At 35.2% G+C, this 21,306-nt stretch overlaps 1 protein-coding gene across 1 annotated transcript; it reads left to right on the top strand.

The window, feature by feature from the left end:
* Positions 1-1,479: 1,479 nt before the first annotated feature.
* Positions 1,480-14,061, top strand: LOC122028970 (agamous-like MADS-box protein AGL11). Its single transcript, XM_042587939.1, has 7 exons — positions 1,480-1,661; positions 4,238-4,316; positions 4,596-4,660; positions 4,748-4,847; positions 13,519-13,560; positions 13,663-13,704; positions 13,882-14,061. The coding sequence occupies exons 1-7, from the start codon at positions 1,480-1,482 to the stop codon at positions 14,059-14,061; spliced, it is 690 nt and encodes a 229-aa protein (XP_042443873.1).
* Positions 14,062-21,306: the final 7,245 nt, after the last annotated feature.

Here is a 21,306-nt window from a genome sequence, read left to right on the forward strand (position 1 = left end):
CTGTACACAAACTTGCATGGAGAGAAAGATATCTTGCATGCAGGTCTCTTCTCCACTTGGGCCAGTCCCTTCCATCCATAGATAGCATGAGATTGGCACATATCTCCACGAAGAAGAGGAAGAAGAAGATAAAAAGGAAAAGGAAATCTAACATGAAGTTGAAGTTAGCAGAAGTGGTGCAAATTCTCTCACATGGACGGATTCTGATCTGTTGCTAAGCCTGCAGAAAGGGATGTGGAACTTGAGACAAGATGAGAATCTATTCGATATCCACTTCCTGACTAGCTGTAGGGAAAGACATTATTAAGTCCACACAAACTCGATGTGAATTAGATGATCAGGAAACTGGGTCATGTGTGTGTCTTAATTATGAGTCCTAATAGTGAAGAATGATGTCACTCCCGTCTGTGATTGGACTTGCCCAATCCTAGGCCGTCCAATCACTGTCCACTGCTTTTTTTTTTCCCAATCCACACGTCATGTTTATTTTTATATTTAAAATAAATAATATTCTTTCGTTTATTTAATTATTTAAAGAACCATTTTAACCCAATTAGGCCGTTCCCAGTAGCTGCCTCCGGTCTACCCACAATTCGGCAACCCAAAAAAACATGCACCTGATCCATCGTACGGCTCCCGTAATCACATGCGTGGCACGTGCCATGTCGTCTGGCCCAGGTGCGCTATTCTCACGCTTTACCTCTTTCGTCGCGTATGATGTTCCGCGGGAACTAGTTTGTAATCCAGAAAGTTGTGAGGAACAAAAAAAAAAAATGGAATTCATGATTTGCCACTGCTGGTACACGATAAGGGGGGTTGCATGCGAGTGGGCAAAAGCAAAACGAAAAGGGAGCTGCCATTAAAGAGAGGAGGAGGACACTGCGAAATGAGGAAGAAGTTGATTAATCTGATCAGGCTCCGTTACGTTCTTGGATTTTAGGTGTTCGATCGAAGCTTTTATTGCTCGCGTTTGGTTTCTATCTGCCGAGCTTAAATTAGTTTTTTTTTTTTTTTTCCTTTGAAGGTTGTAGTCAGACTGTTTTATTTTCGATGAGCTGGAAGAAACTCGATTTGTAGGAATTAACTTATTGAAATTTTCTCTTCAAATGCAGATCAAGTGTTTTACTCCAAATCTTCTGCTTCAGCGTCAAATTTTCTCTGTAGTTTATTTCAAATATATGCTAGGATTTATAGAAGAAAGCAATTTAGGGATTTGAGATGGATAGACGGTAACTAATGTTGGTTGATCATAGTTATTTGTATGGAATTTTCCATTGAATTCTAGACTTCCTTACGTATGTTCTTTGAGATCTTCATCAGAAAGGGGAAGTAGGCTAACAATTTCTTGAGTTTTGATATGCATAGCTCAAATTAATGGTTTTTGGAAAACTTGAAAGAATTAGGGTTGTTGAGTTACAGTAATTACTAATAAAGTCTGGAAAACCTTTTTTTTCTTATAGTGGAGAGATCAACAACAAGATGGGAAGAGGAAAGATTGAAATCAAGAGGATCGAGAACACTACGAATCGCCAAGTGACCTTCTGCAAAAGGAGAAATGGACTGCTGAAGAAAGCTTATGAGCTCTCTGTGCTCTGCGATGCTGAGGTCGCCCTTATTGTCTTCTCCAGCCGAGGCAGACTCTATGAGTACGCTAATAGCAAGTAAGTTTTGCTAATTACTTACTTTAGTTCAGAGAAACTCTAGTTTTTTTTTAATGTCCTTTTTTTCTTAATTATCCAGCACCCTCACTTTTATTATCCAACTTAAATTCAAATAATAGTTAACTAACTGGAGGTGATGAGATGGTGTACATTTCTTTCTTAAGAACTGTTCTAAACCCAAAGAAAATGGAAAGTTTTCCACCTTCCTTTTTTGAAGGGATTTTAACTGGTTTTGTGCATGATTCTTTTAATGTTTTTAGTTACATAATAAAGACAACAGGAGTTAGGAATAAGAATACTTGTAGAAATTGCAAGCTAATAATAGATTACTTGCATCAATATATCTTTGTTCATTGGTTGCTAGCTATAGGTTTAATTATCAGGCAACAGGAAACGAAATGTGGCAAGTAATTATAATGAATTGGACATTGAGGGAAAGGGTGCACTCCTCGATACCTATAGGCGAGTCCATATACAGGGTTTGTGGCTATTTATGGTGACACAAAACTAGGGTTTTCTCCTACTCTTCCATTTGCACTTTCCTTTCTTATATTCCCATAGTCAAATTCTTATTTCTTTTCTTTTAGATATTTGAAATAGAGTATACAAATATAGATCAATAAATATGTATACGTTTTATATTTATGTGTGTGTGTGTATATTTAGTAATCAACTATGATAAAATCTATATCAGCCGCAGATACATGGCTCGTTCACTCTTTGCCATTTGCAATTCATCTGGAAAAAAAAACAACTCTAAGGGTTGATCTCTGCATGCAACACTTTCACATAAAACCATATTCTTTATTTATGATACTAGGGTTTTGGGCGTCTTTCATGGCTAGGGCAACTGTGGCCCTTTCACTTGATTACTTTTCTTGTGCAAAAGTATTCCAAGTTTATTACTCTATCTATCATGTCATCTGTACTGGGTGATGATGACGAGGGTTTTATTGTTTTCTCAGGTCATACGACCAGTTGATCACTTTGTTTCCTTATTATTTTTAATGTGAACTTGCGTTTCTTTTTGACAAACCTCAACTTTGGCTTCTGTTTCAGCCAATTCCATTCACAGCTTTATGTGAGCATAAATGTCATGTCGTAATTAAAATGTTGACTAGAATTGAAGTTAACCAACTAACTAAAAATTGGATGAAGCATGGATACATATAGCTTGATATGTACAAGTGAAGGCACTGGATGCCAAATGCTAAATGTCTAGGTGCTATCTTGCATTAACCTTATGTTGACAATTGATTAAAAAGATAGGCGAAACTTTCTTGAAGGATCTTGATCTCTTATCTATTCATAAGCTTTAGATAACTATATTAACTAGTTAAGAAGTTAAGAGTAGCTTTTTTTTTACATCACCATGATCACTTTATTCTTTACTCTTACAATGAAAATTCGCATTCATCCTTCAAAATGATAATCAAGATTGTTCTTCATTCCAAAACATTAACATTATCTTATAAATATCTTCTTAAAATTAGTTAATTCATTCATTGAATCATCCATTTTTAGAATCATCTTTAAGGTAGATAATAATTTTGAGTTGGAGAGCCTATTGAACAAATCAAGTTATCCATAATTACTACTCTTTGGTTGCTTTAATTTGAAATCAGCATCATTTTATTCTACATCCCGATTAGTTGCACCTATTAATTTAACTTCTTGTTTGATTGCATCATGCTTTTAAAAATTTCTATAATGATCTTTGATCAAAATATAAACAAACATGAGGTCATTAATATACTTACCAATGTATATTCATATCATAAAATTTCCACTAGAGAAGATTGTTTTGCAATCCTCATCTACATCATGATGCCATGCAGATCTTCATCCTTGAACTTCATAGTTTAAGACTTTTGTTAAGAAAGAAAAGGATGAAACAATTTACAAAAAAATACATTATATGTCATTGAATTACTTGTGTATAAAGTAATTATATACATACAATTAGGGGTGAGAAAAAAAAGGACAAGGGGTAATATCTACCCCTTCCCCCAATAATCGAGAGGCCAATTGGTGTGGGGCATATGTATTTTATATAAATTTGACTAAATCAATCCAATGATTATGGAAAAATATTGGAAATTCTAGCAATAAACTACAAAGTGGTCACAATTTATTCTACATATTAATATAAATATAAATAAAAGGGATCCAATGAAGAGGGCTATAAATCATTGTATTAAAACAACAAAGAACTACACCAAAAAATTAAAATTACAATTATTCCCTAGTTGTCTATAATCAATTACACTCTTTGATTAATCAAATTGCCTAAAACTATTTTAGGAGATAAGGCTTAAAAAAAGTAATTTTAATTTTGTTACCACTAGTTATATGAAAACATTATTCCTTTTGATTTTGATTACCAAGGAAGATGTGGAAAAGTGGGAAAACAAAACAAGAGATAATTTTGATTCTTTATTATTATCTTTTTCACACATATATGTCATATTCTTTAGGTGTACAAATTATTTCTTATTAAGATATCTAAAAGCTTTTAAGTCTTTCTGTGCCAATTTGCTAAATCTCTGTACAAGTATTGATGAATTCTCTTCCAGCATAAACTCGACAATTGAAAGGTATAAGAAAGCAAGCGACAGTTCAAGTTCAGGTGGCATTGTAGATGTCAATTCTCAGGTAAGCCAATACATACATATATATATATAAATAATTAGAAAATGATTCAATATCTTACCAAAGTGAACTTGTACATATATAAATTGTTGATCTTGTAGCAATTAGATAGGAAAGAGGATATCTGAAATACTTGTTTGTTTTTTGGCAAATGAATATTAATTGTATATATGCTTAGGAAGTAGAAGTCAAAATCACTCATAATTATGAATAATATTTTTTGGAAAATATTCCAGTATATTTACATTTTATTCTATTCTAAGATGTACATGTCTACAACAGCAATACTTCCAGCAAGAGTCTGCTAAACTCCGTCACCAGATCCAGATTCTACAAAATGCGAACAGGTACGTGTAGTTTGATATATGACATTTAGAAGAGACATGTCGATTTATGTCAATAATTATTTGAAGTTTATTAACTTCTTGATTTAGACACTTACTGGGAGATGCTTTAAGTACGCTAAATATAAAAGAGCTCAAGCAGTTGGAGAACCGACTTGAAAGGAGCATGACAAGGATAAGATCAAAAAAGGTAACTGAACCAAACATTATCAATTTCGTGTCAAAGCATTAAGGTGTTAAGAAATAGTATGCGAAGTAAGAACATGCTCTAATGCACAACAACAAACATTATCAAATTTTTTTAAATAATTAAACTCAATTAGAGCATTTTCCCCACGTTGGGCCGTCTAGCTCTAATTAGATCCTTCAAAACACATGAACAAAGGAAAATTCCTATTCCCCTTCAACGAAGGTGTTAGAGGTTATGATCTACATTCTGTTAGCTATGTTTTAAAAAGTTCATGGACTGAGGTTCCTTGACGTTTGTAAACATCGAGTAGTAGGACTGAGCATTAAACAGTGTCAGAGAAGGTTAACTCCCCAGGATGGACATCAACCAATAACCATTTGTGTCTAGAAACTTGGTTGTAATGCCCCTGAAAGCCTTAGAGACTCCATTAAAAATAAAGGAGTCATCTTGACACGGAATGGTTTTGTAGAAATGTTCGTTGCTCTATGCTTTTGTTTCTTGAAGGAACACCACTTCACAGTTCTTTCTTGTAGCAATACTCGTGACAAATTGTGGCTTCTATAATTTGCTCACTCCCTAATGTTCCAAGATAGAGAGATTATAGCTTTTTTTTACTCTCATGGGTGTGATAGTGATAAAGCACTTAGTGGAATAATAAAAGAATCAGATTTTGAATTTCAAATGGGATATATATTTTGAAGATCTATTTTTGAGTGTGCATAAGTTGTGTTCCTGATTTATCAAATAGATGAATAAAGGGAATGTTGTCTACCTCTAAAATTAGTTGAGTGAAGCTTGAACATCTGAATTATCAAAAAAACACAATAGAAAGATTAATCTTATATTCATGATTAACATTTATCAGTATAACGAAAACCAATGAGACAAGTGTCATAACTAAGTGGTTAAACTCTTTTATAATGTCATTAGACACTCTACTATACTAGGTTTATCTAATACCTAGAAATCAACATTCTAACAAATTGAAGCAATGGGTTCTTTCTAAAAAATAGGAATTAACAGCACATTTCCTTTTTTTTGTTTGAAGTTCAGGCCCATAGGAACGCTTGCAACCACTTAATATATTTTTTTATTTTGAAAATTAGTTTTCATAGTCAAGTGATCAATAGGGATATGAATAGATTATTTGACAAGTAGATTATCATAAACTACATTTTTTTAAAAAACTAAAAATATAATATCCAAAATGATTCAATTGATGATAAAAACTATGAAATTCACTCCTCGAGTCTTACTTGATGATGAGATAATGACATAATATTCTAAGGGTACATTTGGTTGGAGGTTATCCTTGATAACTTTAGTTATCCATTCAAAGTTATCAATGAAAATCCTTTTTGATTTAAATAATCAATAATTCCCAAGTAATATTCCATGTCTGATACGTCAACAAAAGAGGCATGCAATCCGGATTCAAAAAATCTCGAAAAATTGGGATTTTTCTTGATTCCGAGGTTAACAATTTTTTTTTACCAAAAATACCTTTGAATAAGAGAAAAACATGAAAAAAAACATAAAGAAAAAAATATTAAAAAAATAAAGACGTAAAATTTTTTTTTAAAAAAATAAAAAGTAAAAAACCTAAAAAAAGGAAAAAGTAAAAAAAAAACACATAAACAAAAGAAAAAAAGGAAAAACGTAAAAAAAAGATTAAAAAAAAGGGAAAAGTAAAAAAACACATAAACAAAAGAAAAACATAAAAAAGTAAAAAAAAAATCGTAAAAAAAATAAAAAAAAAAAGAGAAAAACATAAAGTTAAAATAATAATAATAATAATAATAATAATATTATGTACGGTTGATTTTGTGAGAGTAATACAATAAAATATTAAACTAGATTATTCATTAAAATCTTTAAATAAATAAATTTTTGTTGCATTACCTAAGTTGAACCAAATAATATTTGGTTATATTTTATTCCCTATAATGTTAGTTATGTGATTACCAGATAAACACATAACCAAAATTTTACATGATAACTTGAACCAAACACATTCTAAAGGTTATACGTTGATTTTAGATATCTCATATGGTAGATCTCATGACTATTTATAGGTAATCACATAATTAAAATTATACATAATAATTTAAATCAAACACATTTTAAAAATTATACGTTGATTCTGGGCATCTCATATGGTAAACCCTATGACTATTTGTAGAGAGATGAGATAATGACATAAGCTTGTGTAAAGGGTAGTCCATTTAGATGAACGTATAAATGTTAAATTGAGTAAGCGTGAAATTAATTTATATCACACTAAAATTAAAGAATTTTTAAGAGGTATATTGATTATGGGTGGAAAAATTGACAATGTTAAAAAAAACCATTGGAAGCGGTGCCAACAACACTTGTCTGTACAGTTCGAAAATGACATTGTGTAAACATTGTTATTAATTTGATATTGTGACCAAGCCCTTCTCTTAGATGAGAAGAGAGAAGAGAAGAAATATTGTATTTACATTGTCAATCACACTGCCTTATTGTATAGTTATCACATAAAGAGTCCTAGATCCCTTTCTCAATCACTCAATCTCAAATTATAATATTTCCCTTGTTCGTTATTCCTCACCTGTCTAAGAGTTTTTGGTGTTAAAATTCATCATTTTTCAAAATTAATATGCTCCTATATCTAGAGATGGTTGGAAATACAACTAATGTTCCACGTAGAAAATAAATAAATAAATAATCATGAATTATAAAATGGAAGAGATCTGAAAACTTAGGTCTAAAGTGGACAAAAGCATACCATTATAGAGATGTGTGAATATTTTTAGTTATAACAAGTAGTATCAGAGTCATGATTTAGGTCAAGTCATGTGGGTAGAATAGTGATTTTGAATGAAGGAGGTGAGGGCTTCCAGAGGAGTGAATTGTTAGGACCGTTCGCGGCCAGCTAGAGGGGAGATGAATAGCTCCTGCATAAATTAAAAAAACAAAAATACGTTTCTCGGATTTACAGTTTGATTAAAAGAACACTTGCATAAGTAAGAATAAAGAAAAAACTAGAAAGAAAGAGATACCGAAATTTTACTTGGTTACAACTGGGGAAGTTATTAATCCAAGGACATTAAAGCGCACTAATTTCTTTTTCAGGCGGAGAAGCTTCTTACAGCATTCAAAGCTCACAAAACAAAGCTAAACAAGAACTAGGAAGTGTACAAGTGTTGTTCAGACTATTCAGTTGTTTCACTTAGTTTCTGGAGTAGGACTGCTTATATAACCCTGTTCAGGGCGCTTGGAAGGGTTCTAGGTGTCTGGAATAGGATAGAAATCTATCCCCAATGCAATGTTCAAATGCGACGTTGAACTAGATAAAAATCGGGTTCTGGGCGCTCTAGGGACAAAAATCAGTCCTTTGTTGATTTTTGGTCACGGTCTCCTACTTTGGTTCTGCTCGCATCGGTCTGCGTGTTCCGCTCCGATTTCGCTCGTTTGTGTGATTTCTGCTATCCGGAATAGAGCTCGCTCGAACCTAACTTCCGTCCTTCTCAATCAAGCTTCCGCTCCGTCTTTTTGTCCCTCAGAAACATCGTGTGCCTCCTTCTCGTCTGCCCGTGTACTCTTTCGCAGCACATCGTCCCTCAGACGCACCGAGCCTATCGGCTCTCTCCCATGCCGCCCTTCTCGCTAGCTGCGTCTTTTGATCGACGTACTGTGCTTCTAAGTTCCTTCACGCTTAGACACAGGGTTAAACATAACAGGACGTAACCTAACTTGGTTGATCACATCAAAACTACCTTGGGGTACCAACAATCTCTCCCTTTTTTGATGTGAGTAGTCCAAGTTAAGTTAGGGTACACTAACATAAAGTAAAAGCAATAAATTTTGCAATTAAGTGCAAAAGTAAAAGAATTTAAGCTATCTCTCCTTGACTTAATCTTTCCTTCTTCCCGTTTGATCACATAAAAAAATTGGTGTACCTCAAAAGTATAAGGGTTAATTTTTTTTAACAAAAGCTCTGAATAGTTAAAAAAACTTTTTAAAAAAAATTTGGTAAAGCAAAGTTTTTATATATTCAAAAAACTTTGTAAGACAAATAAATTTAAAAAACTTTAAGTTCTATTAAAATTTCTAAGTTAAGTTAAAAAATATTTAAGTAACTTTTTAAAGCATTATTTAATCACAATAAAATGCTTTATCAGTTAATCAATTAAATATTTTATTTCATTAATTGATTTCTAAGCTGTGGCGAGGTACTAGGTGTTCTTAGTTATTGGAACAACAACCACTTTCTAAACAAATCCTTTTAAAGAAATTAAACATTTAATCTACTCTCTGAAAGCCCTAAGTTCAATCTAAACTTACTTTATACAAGTTTTTAGAATCCAATATAGGTTCCTACCAATTGAGTTAATTAAAAATTTCTTTAGAACATTTTTTCTAGATAGTTTTCTGATTTGGCTCCTATGAAATCTAAAATGCCAGCTTAGTCTATTATAATTTTGGGTTTTAACATTTAAGCATGCTCATTTTGTCAAGTCTTCTACTTGTTTTTTTAATTTATCAAAATCTTCTACTGAACAAGATTTTTCTAAAATCAATTTCAATTCATTGTTTTCTTTTTCCAACATGCAACAGTTTTTTGATAGTAATCTAACAAACTTGAATAATTTTTTGGGAGGAAGAGATCATACCTGACTTACCTTGTCAATCCCGTTATCCGTAGCTCCCCCTGAACTACTGCTTTCTTCCGGTATAGCTCCCCCTTCATCGATGCTCTTGATGCTCATTTCGAACGAGCTTGCTTTGTGTTCATCTGCTTGATGGCTTGCCATTAACGCAAGTCCGGAGAAAGCCTCAATCTCTGATTTAGATGACGTTTCGTCTCACGTCACCTTCAAGTTTTTGCGCTTGTTCGTTTGGACAGGCTTCTTGTTCTTGCCCTTGCCCTTGTTCTTCAATTTAGGGTAGTTGTCTTTAATGTGCCCTTCTTCATTGCAGTGGTAGCATATGATTTTTCTTCTCTTTCTACCCTACAGATGGTTAGATTTTCTAGATTTGAATAACTTTTTAAATTGATTTACCATCATCGCCATTTCTTCGTCGTCGAGAGAGGATTCTCAATGTAGTTTATCCATCTTCGCCTTGAGGGCAATATTGTGCTTCGACTCCTTCGAATATGCACATCTCGTTTCATGGACTTCAAGTGTTGAAAATATTTCTTCTAAGGTGATAGATTCTAAATTTTTAGATATATAGTAAGCATCTACTTATGATGCCCACTCAGTAGTTCTAGAAAATGGATTAAGCGCGTACCTTAGCGAATCTCGGTTGCTTACCTTTTCTCTGAGATTTGTGAGTCCGGTGATTAGTTCCTTCATTCTCGAGTGAAGATGTGCAACGTTTTCTTCTGCTTCCAATTTTATGTTGCTCAGCTGATTCCTTAGTAGATCCTGTCTCGCGAGCTTTGCTTCGGACGTCCCTTCGTGTAGCTCAAGGAACTTCTCCCAAAGCTCTTTTGCTGAGTTGTAGGCGTCGATCCGGTTGACTTCTTATGGTGATAGGATGCTTAGTAGATGGAACTCTGCTTTGCTGTTTCCCACAAAATTAGCCTGCTCCTTTTTCGTCCACTGGTATTCTTTCTTACCTTCAGGTGCTACAAAACCAAATTTCATTATTAAAAATATTTTAAAATCGATTTTAAAGAATACCTCCATTTTTTTTTTCCAGCTCGCGAATTCCCCCTTGAACTTCAGTGGTTGGATGCTCGATCCGACCGTCTCATGTGCTTCGTTGGACGGTTAGTCCTTGTGAAGCGAACCACTCTAATACCACTTGTTAGGACCGTTGACGGCCGGTTAGAGGGGGGGGGGGGTGAATAGGCCCTACACAAATTAAACAAACAAAAATACCATTTTCGGATTTATAGCTTGATTAAAATAATACTTGCATAAGTAAGAATAAAGAAGAAACTAGAAAGAAAGAGACACTGAGATTTTACTTGGTTACAATCGGAGAGGTTGTTAATCCAAGCAAGTTAAATCACACTAAGTTTTCCTTCAGGTGGAGAAGCCTCTTACAACATTCAAAGCTCACAAAACAAAACTAAACAAGAACTAGGAAGTGTACAAGTGTTGTTTCAGACTATTCAGTTGTTCTACTTAGTTTCTGGGATCAGGGCTGCTTATATAGCCCTACTCGGGGAGCCTGAAGGGTTCCAAGCGCTTGGAATGGGATAGAAATCTATCCCCAATGTAATTTTCAAATGCCATATTGAATTGGATAAAAATTGGGTCCCGGGTGCCCTAGGTCCAAAAATCAGCCCTTTGTTGATTTTTGGTCCTGGTCTCCTGCTTCGGTTCTACTCGCATCAGTTCGGGTCTTCCGCTCCGGTTCCGCTCATTTGGGTGATTTCTACCATCCGGAATAGGGCTTACCCGAACCCAACTTCCGGTCTTCTTGAGCAAGCTTCCACTCCGGCTTCTCGTCCCTTGGAAACGTCATGCGTCTCCTTCTCGTCTTCCTGTGTACTCTTCCACTGCACCTCATCCCTCAGACGCACCAAGTCCGTCGGCTCTCTTCCATGCCATCCTTCTCTCTAGCTGCGTCTTTTGCTCGATGTACTATGCTCCTAAGTTCTTGCACACTTAGACACAGGGTTAAATATAACAGGACCTAACATAACTTGGTTGATCACATCAAACCTACCTTAGGGTACCAACATGAACTCTAAGCAAAAAGTTCAATCTAGTTAAAAGTGACCGGATGCTTGACAGAAATCCTGAGGAATGAACCCTATGTGATGAAAAATTCAAGCAGATTAATGATGACCAAACAGGTTAAGAATGATCGAATGCTTACATAAAATCATGGAGAATGAATTATAAGTGGTGAAAAAGTCTTAGAGGAGAGGAATGACCTCGATTGACTGAATGTTTGAGGGGAAATCTGAACCATGAAAATAATGGTGGTCCTTCGTTTAAAGGGAGGATTGTTGTTGATACAATCAAAATCTCATATTAGAAATACATAAAAATGATCACGACTTTATGAGATGAAAGATATTTTTATTAGTATGAGACCTTTTGGATAGGATCCAAAAATAATTCACGAGGATTTAGGTCTAAAATCGATAATATTATATCATTGTGTAAACAGGCTGTATCTTTGGAGCTGTATACTTATGAAGTTAAATGTAATATTGGGAATAGTCTTAAGGGAGAGAGTGACTTTTCATCAAGTTGCTAACAATGTTAAAAGATTGAAGCATGAAATTGATGATCATCTTTTCTTTTAATTTTTACCTATAGTTTTAAGTAATATAAATTCTTTGTCACTAAATATATCCTTTCCCTCCTTTTCTCTTTTCGGTGGAATCCTTGTAATATGAAAATGCTCGCGTATTAGTATATCTTGGGCTGTATAATGTAGCACCACATCTACCACTTCATTCTCGACTTGTTTCTCTTATATTTATGCGTCAATATAGGCACCCATTAATGACATTCATTATGTTTGATAATAGGATAGCATCCTTGCTTAACAAGTCCTATGAAGAGCTTATAATGGGTTTTTAAGTCAAAGAAAACTAGTCAAGAAAATCTAGAAGTCACAGAGGTCAACAATTAATGTCACCAAATGGGTTGAAATGCTCTCCTCCTAGTTAAAATATTATTCTATAATTTCAGGGATTATGAGTAGAGTGTTGATGATAGTTTTTAGTCCAATAATAATATAACCCAATTTTATCCTATGAGGTATGATCAGTTATATAAATTCTTTTATACCATTGAGCTCTATCTCCTATTATATCATAATCTATACTTTAATAAATTTTATTTTATTTTATTCTTGTTAACCAAGTCTTTTTTTTATCTTCCTCTTCCTTATTTGATATACATGTATGTTTGTTATAGTTTCACATTACCTGATTGGAACATGTATTGATCGTCTAAGTACATACCCGTGTCATCTTAAACGTGTCTCTCGGAATTTTTCCTAAATAGATGCAACTCTGACTTTTTCTCTAATGCTTTCATTTTTTATTCTATCTATCCTCATATGGCCACGCATCCATCTTAACATCATTATCTCTGCAACTTTCATATTCTACTCATATGCTCTAATCATAACCCAACATTTGATAATCCAAGAGTCTTAATTCCTTTCTGCATCCATAAGGTGAATATTTGCTTCGACTTGTTTTAACCAACTTAACTTCCACTTGTAGGCCTTCTAATTCCTTATTTATTTGCCCATCTTAGTTATAAAATCAAAAGTAAACCATCCTCAGGTCCTATTCAAAATTTCAATATAATTAATTAATAATTGTTGTAATTTACTCATCAGAATTGTATACCATTCTCAGCTGAATAGTGAAGACCCAATTGCTCGTTGTTTCTTGTTGTATACCTTCATATCTTCAAGTGTATTTGTACATATTGATAAATTATATATGGTTTACCTTGAATTAATTGGACTTGGAAGGTTTCATAGGTTAAGAAATATCAGGAAAAGCCCAAATAGTTGAATTGGATGTTTGTTGTTAATGATGGTGTTGCTTTGGATGTTCCAGTGCTCCAGTAATTACTGGAACTAGTGAATTTCAATTCTACTTCTCTTTAGTTATTATATTATTTATTGTACATAATGATCTTTTTTCATCAAAGTGGTTCTAACTTGTGGCCTTGCCATCTTAACTTGGAAGCACGAGTTGCTGCTCGCTGAAATTGAGTACATGCAAAAAAGGGTTTGGATCAATATCATCTCCTAAACCTAATTACCTATTCAGTTTTTGATTTTCTTTTTCCTGATGAACTCTTAAACTGGTGATCTCTACATAACATGGCAGGAAATGGAGCTCCAAAATGACAATATCTACCTCAGAGCTAAGGTAATATTGCTTAAATAAACTTCAATAGAAACCCGACATATTGTACGCGATCATTATGATAAATCACTATATATCTGATCTTTCATTCAGAATCACATTGTCATGTGATTAATTTAATGTAAAATATTAGGTTAATAACTTAAAATTAACCTCGTAATACTCTTGAACTTGTTTCAGATTGCAGATACAGAACGGGTACAGCAGCTAAGCATTGTAGAAGCAACAGCTGATCAGTACGAATCCATTAATCCAGGATTTGATTCCAGGAACTATTACCATGCAAACCTTTTCCAGGCAGCAGCTCATCAAACTGCTCTCCAACTCGGCTACGAACCAAAGCCTGATATAGCTCCTTGACTTGTTATCCATCTTTAATTTATTAACTACCACCAGTTAAAGCTTTGATCATGGAGATGTATTATCAACTAACAGGTCAACTCCATGTTTGTGCCAGTAGAAACAAAACCCTCCTTTAATTCGAGACCTTGTTGCTTAATTAGATCATCTATTTGCGGCGTATTTATGCAATATATTATAGATTTGTTACCTCTAATTTCATACGATTAATTGAACTCAATTACGTACACCATGAAATCATAGTATTAATTCACATCATATTTGTGTTGAAAAACGAAGCCATAGATGGAGATGCGATTTGACGCATACCTTAATTCCTTTGTATATTATCATGCTATATATGTTAAAAGCTCAGTAGAACCCTAATTTATCCTTTAAACATATATTACAAGGGAAACAAGTCATCAATCATAAATATGCCGTGGTCGATCTGCGTGAATATATAGTTTAAAAAAAATTATGGTTATGTTATTAAATTATAATTATTGAGAATGAATTACTATGTGATTTGATGTCCCACTGCATGCTTAAGAAATAAAATAAGGAGAGCAATTATTATTTAAGTTGTTGTACGGGGGTTTTCCGGGAAAATCCACGGCAACAAGAGATGGGACTCAACAAATTCAAACTGTGGCGATCGATAAAATTAAGAAAAATTAAATGCAGGAAACAAATCGCATTAATTATGGCTCCTAGCTCGCCTGTGGCTCATTCCATCCCCAGCTTGCTCTTCACAGAATGAGCAGCCCCCGCCGCGGCACCCTTAATCTCTTGGCTCTTCTCCCCCGCCATCTCCATCGCATCGTTCGTTTTTCCTTTAATCGCTTCTGTCGCTTCCCGACCTTTCTCCATCATTCCGCTAATTTTCTCCTGCATTAATATATAATCCATTCTACCAAGAAACTAAACATAACATCGATAAAAAATTAAAATAAAAAAATACATGAATCTAACTAAACCTATCGATCAATCGATCGATAAAAACAAATAATATAATGAACCTCAGCGCGGCCTTTAGCTTCGCCAGCTCTGAAGCGAGCATCGTCTTGGTTGCTTGCCATTATATTGATTCCTCGCGAGTTTGTTTGTAATTGTATGGATATATTACTAGCTAGGTCTCGGAGTTTGCGTTAGAGGAGACGCCGGGATTCGCCATTATTTATATGGCGAACTGCTCCGCCATGTCCTGCCTGCTTCCACTGATCGACCCGCGCGCTACGGCACACGCGTCGCAGTTGTGATGTCGATAAATATGGATAATACAAAATGATTATGGCAATTATTTGATCGCTCGTGTCCTAACTCGATCGGTTACGAATTAAAACCGGATCCAGCTCGTTGACCTAAATTTCTTGCAATTTTTATTAACTAATTAACTACCACCAGTTGAATGCTAATTTGATCATACGACGCGTGTGCTGGATGGACTGAAGGAGATAGGACATGCGTCGAAAAACTGGTGGAGAGGTTCGCTCTATAAATTCCAGTGAATGGCCGCGTCTCCTCCAACACAAACGCAGACTCTACGACCTAGTTAATAAGATATCCATTTAAACAGACTCGCGAGGAATCAATGGCAAGCAACCAAAGCAACGCTAGCTTCAAAGCTGGCGAAGCCAAAGCCCATGCTGAGGTTCATCATTTGGTTTTATCGATCGATAGCTAGGTTCAGATTCGTGTTTTTTTTAAAGAAAAAAAAATCGATGTTACATTTCTTGGCGGAATGGCCGGTTTAATGCAGGAGAAAATGAGCGGGATGATGGAGAAGGGTCGGGAAGCTGCAGAAGCGATTAAAGGAAAAACTGACGATGCGATGAACATGGCGGGGGAGAAGAGCCGGGAGATGAAGGGTGCCGTGGCGGGGGCTGCTGATTCTGTGAAGAGCAAGCTGGGGATGTAATGAGCCACAAACAAGCTAAGGAGGATCGCCTTGACAAGGACTAATCAGTTGGTTTTTTGCTATGGTGTAGTTTTAATGCATTTAATTCTTCTATTATTGTCACAGATGCGTTTAGGCGCATAGCTTTGTTGCCGTGGATTTTTTCCTATCGTTGGGAAAGGAAAAAAACGGTATATTTAATAATTTAAATATTAATTGCACACCTTATTTCCAAGTGTTATTTTCATTCAGTAATACTGTGTTATTTTCATTCAGTACGAGAAACTCAAATCTACAATTTCATAAATAGAGATAAAATAACATAAATATATTGATCGAGTAGAGAAATAAAAGAGAAGATGATACTAATAAAAATGATATATCTTGCATATATATATATATATTTTAATAGTAATCCGGTATTCAGCGATTTGGCTAATCGTGGAGCTGACAGGTCTGGTCCGATTTCACTAAAATTTTTCATCGGCCATTAGGTAAATTAAGAAGCACAGATGGATCCTCATAAACGATCAAGTGTATCTATAATTTTTAAAAAGAGAGATAATGCAATGTTTCGATTTTTATAAATGAATATTTTCATGACTATTTTAAAAATAAAAGAGGATTCATACTCTGTTAAAAAAAATTTTCTAGACTAATACAATTTAAAATCTTAGGTTGGATTTCAATTACCATCTAAAAGATAGATAAATCAAAATTACTCATTTAGGTGGCGTTTGGTTCTCTCCTAGGAATCGGAATGTGAATGAGTATCATAGTATTGTGATGGGAATAGATATGAGCTTGGGTATCATTTCTAAAAATAATGTTTGGTTAGTTGAATATTTTCAATCGGAATGGACTTAAATTTTCTTTTTTACCCTTAGAGGAAAATAAGAGAAAAAATTAGATGAAAGATAAAATTGAATGTGAGAGAAACATATGATGAAAGAGAATGATGAGAGAGAATGTTGAGAGAGAAAGTGTAATGAGAAAAAATGAAGAGAGGGAAAGTGTGATGAGAGAAAATGAGGAGAGAGAGCGTGATAGGAGAGATTGAGAAGAGAAAAAGTATGATGAGAGAGAAAGTGTGTTGAGAGAGAAAGAGTGATGGGAAAAAATGAAGAAAGAGAAAGTATGATGAGAGAAAATGAGAGATTGAGGAGAGAAAATATGATGAGAGAGAAAGTGTGATGGAAAAAATGAAGAGAGAGAAAGTGTGATGAGAGAAAATAAGGAGAGAGAGTGTGATGGAAGAGAATGAAGCGAGAGAAAGTGTGATAAGAGAAAATATGGAGAGAGAGTCTGGTAAGAGAGATTGAGGAGAGAGAAAGTATGATGAGAGAGAAAGTATGATGAAAAATGAGGAGAGTATGAAGAGAGAGAAAATAGTAAGAGAAAGAGTCTGATGAAAGAGAATACAGAGAGAAAATGATAGAGAATGTGTGATGAGAGAGAATGAGGAGAGAGAGTATGATGGAAGAGAATGAAGAGAGAGAAAGTGTGATGAGATAAAATATGGAGAGAGAGTATGGTAAGAGAGATTGAGGAGAGAGAAAGTATGATGAAAAATGAGGAGAAAATAAAAAGAGAGAAAATAATGAGAGAGAATACAAAGAGAAAATGGTAGAGAATATGTGGAACCGCCACATCAGCGGCCCCCCTAGAGCCGGTCCCACGGATATGGAGGGAGGTAAATGCAGGTACATAGGTGGAAAGTGCATAGCGGAGACGTTAACCCCAGGCAGTGACATCCCGGGGATCGACCCCTGGACCTTTCAGCCACAGAACCATGCACTCCCCATCTGTGCTACGCCCTGGGGACAAATGGTAGAGAATATGTGATGAGAGAAAATAAGGAGAGAGAAAGTATGTTAAGAGAGAAAATGTGATGATAGAATGAGGAGAGAGAAAATATGCTCAGAGAGAACAAGGAGAGAGAGTGAAATGAAAAAAAAAAAAAATTAAACAAATATTAAGGGTATTTTCGTTCAAAAACTTAATTTTTATTCTCATTCCATCAAAACCCAAGGGAGGGGGTGAGTTTCATCCATACCCAAATTTTTGGGTTTCATTCTAAAATCTTGATTCCATTTTCATCAACCAAATACAAAGTTTGGGAATGAATCCATTCCCTCATTCCTAAATCTCTAAATCAAACGCCACCATAATCTTTGAGAAAAATTTATTGATTATGTCCAAAGTTATGCACTTAATTCAGGCATTAATGATTTTGAATCTGCTTTAGGATTATCTATAAATTTGATGAAGTCAGCTATATACACGAGATGTATTATAGGATCAATGTTGAAGGATATCCAAATTCTAATACAAATTAAATATCTCAAGTGTCTATGTCATTTTGTTACTTGAGTGCCTCTAGCAATAGTCAATCTCAAAGTTATGCACTTTGCCCCCTAATAGATAAAATGGTAGCAAACATTATTGTGTGGGCAAACATGACATTATATTATATGTTATAAGGGTTGAATTGATGAGATGAGTGATAAATTTGATGTTATTTGATATTGGTTATAATGAGCAGATTTAGAGAATGATGTGGTAGTCAAAGTCAAGGTAAGGTGGGGGTCAAAGTCAGGATAGATGAGCATCCTGCACTTGCACTACAACAAAAATCACTTTTCGCAGCGCGCAAATTCACTTTCCGCAGCGCACATTGCATGCTGCGTAGTTGAAAGCTGTTGAAAGTCCTATATTATTCGCGGCGCGCAATGTGCGCTGCAGAAAATACTATCCGTGGTGCGCATTGCACGCTGCAGAAAATACTATCCGCAGCGCGCATTGCGCGTCGCGGAAAAGACTATCCGCAGCATGCATTGCGCGCTGTGGATTGTAATTTCTGTGAAATAAAAAAATAATATCCACGGCACGTAATGCACGCCGCGGATAGTAATTTCCGTAGCACGCAATGCACACCGCGAAAAATAATATCCGCGGCACGCAATGCACGCTGCGGATAGTAATTTCCAAGGCGTGCATTGCGCGCTGCGGATATTATTTTCCAAGGCGTGCATTGCGCGTCGCGGATGGTCTAATGAATATAAAAAAAATAATTTTATTATGCTAAAATAATCAATAAACATTTCACAATAAATTAAATACAAATCCAATCCACACACAATAAATAAAAGTCATTTCATTATACCAAAAAACAGTTAACCAAGCAACTGTACTTCCTATCAGTCATACACAACTATAAACTAAATAGAGTATGACTTTAAACTAAATAGAATCTATATCAGTCATACACAACTATAAACTTTGTTAACCAAGCAACTGTACTTCCTATTGCATCCTCGAGAAAAAGCATTTCATCATTCGGTCTAATTAGATCCACCTTCTCTACAAAAACTTTATCAACCCAAACTTTCCAGCATGATCCACCAAGAAGAACGTGATGCACTTTTGCTTTTGGATCTGTAGATGCGATTCGACCTTCTGCCACAACTCCATCAACACACCAATGAAGTAGCTTACATTTAGCATTATCCCTGATATCTCCATGACTCACATCCTTCATTTTTGACTGTATAACCATACAAAATTATTAATTCTACCATATCTATTTTATAACAAATATGTAATTTAGAAAACAAAAATTACAAAATAATTACCTGAGCTACAGTTAGAGGTTGGTTAACATTACCTTTTTTTTTCCCATGACTACTGCCACCAACATAATTACCAATACCGTTACCAATGTCACCGCTACCTGTAGGACCGTTGGGCCGGCTAGGAGGGGGTTGTTGGATATCCTGCTAACACAAAAAGGAAAACAAACCCTCCTCGAACTCTTTAGGCTAACACTTGCATAAATAAACTAAGCAGTAAATTAAAAGCATAAAGAAAAAGCGAGGCACAAAAGATTTACTTGGTTACAACCGATGTGGTTGTTAATCCAAGGAAGATTAAGCTCAATAAAACTCCTTCTGGCGGAGAAGCCTCGTACAGCGTTGAAGTGCAGAAAACAGAAGCTTAGACTAAAAGAGAGTGTGCAAGCACTGGATTTACAATCAGTGAGTTCTGTTTAAGCTTCTGGACCAAGGCTATATTTATAGTCTTGGTCTGGGCGCCTGGAAGGGTTCCGGGCGCCCTGGGGGGGATAAATTTTATCCCCCAACGGTCGGATCGAGTCAAAACTCGATCCTGTTGAAAAGTCCATTCCGGGCGCCCCGGATGGTTCCGGGCGCCCCGGATGGTTCCGGGCGCCCCGGATAGCTCCGGGCGCCCCGGATAGTTCCGGGCGCCTCGGAGCCAAAAGTCAACCCAGTTGACTTTTGGTCCGTGCTCTCTTCTCTGGTTCAGCTCGCCTCTGGTCCGGGTCTTTCTGCTCCGGCTCCGCTTGCTTGGGTGATCTCTGACATCCGGAATAGAGCTCACCCGAACCCATCTTCCGGTCTTCTCGAGCGTGCTTCCCTCCGGCTTCTCGTCCCTCGGAATTACCGCAAGGACATAAGATTACTTCACGTGTTTTAGCATAGTTCCTAGCTTGTGTAAGAAATTTTTGAACCCCTTCTTCATACTCAGGTACAATCCTTGAAGGCAGATGCATCCATTCCTTATCCATTTCGTAAATGATCTAAGCTTCCGATTTAAAAAAAGTCGCCTCTGTCTCACAACAAGGGGAACAAACATAGCTTAAGCCTCGTGCACAAAATACCAAATTAAATTAATTATTTTAAAAAATAATACCAAAAAGAAACATGAATACCAAATTAACAACAGCAATAGCAATTACACTAACTCAAGCATAATGGAAGATAAACAGGGGCGGAGCTAGGATTTTAGTTCAATGTAGACAATAATATAATTAATAAAGCAAAAGGAAAGTGCAAGAAACTCCTGTCAACATGGATCCCAAGGAATGATCTATTGTACTATACAAGAGACTATTTTCAAGACTAAAATCTATGATCTTCGGGTCACACAACAATAATTTTACTATTGGATCAAAAATCTCCTTTAATATAATTAATCAAATAAAAATATACATATAAAAACTTATAATGGATCATACAATAATTTATTTATAATTCTTCTTTTCGAATTAAACTCAGAAATTGATCTTCAAACACTTTTTTTAACTTAAACAAAAATATTCTAGACTGTTATTGCTTATTAATTGAAATAGGTCTTCAGTTCATATGCAGAGCAGTTGAAGATGAATATCCTTATTGTAAATTCTATAAATCATGAGAAGTCTGTTAAAAAAAGCACATTATATTTCTTCTTGTCTATGACTTGACAACATGAGGTATAACTAATCGCTTCATGGTATTGTTTCTAATCAACACTTCACGATATCAATGCATATAAATTGTATCAACTTTCCCTACATTTTTCAG

This window comes from Zingiber officinale, chromosome 10B (assembly GCF_018446385.1).
Source record: "Zingiber officinale cultivar Zhangliang chromosome 10B, Zo_v1.1, whole genome shotgun sequence".
Taxonomy (NCBI): domain Eukaryota; kingdom Viridiplantae; phylum Streptophyta; class Magnoliopsida; order Zingiberales; family Zingiberaceae; genus Zingiber; species Zingiber officinale.

Bases quoted from the DNA above. Each gene is read 5' to 3' on its own strand.
- LOC122028970 (XM_042587939.1), top strand. From the start codon at position 1,480: ATGGGAAGAGGAAAGATTGAAATCAAGAGGATCGAGAACACTACGAAT. The intron at 1,662-4,237 runs GTAAGTTTTGCT...ATTCTCTTCCAG, and splicing joins TATGAGTACGCTAATAGCAA to CATAAACTCGACAATTGAAA. The intron at 4,317-4,595 runs GTAAGCCAATAC...TGTCTACAACAG, and splicing joins TTGTAGATGTCAATTCTCAG to CAATACTTCCAGCAAGAGTC.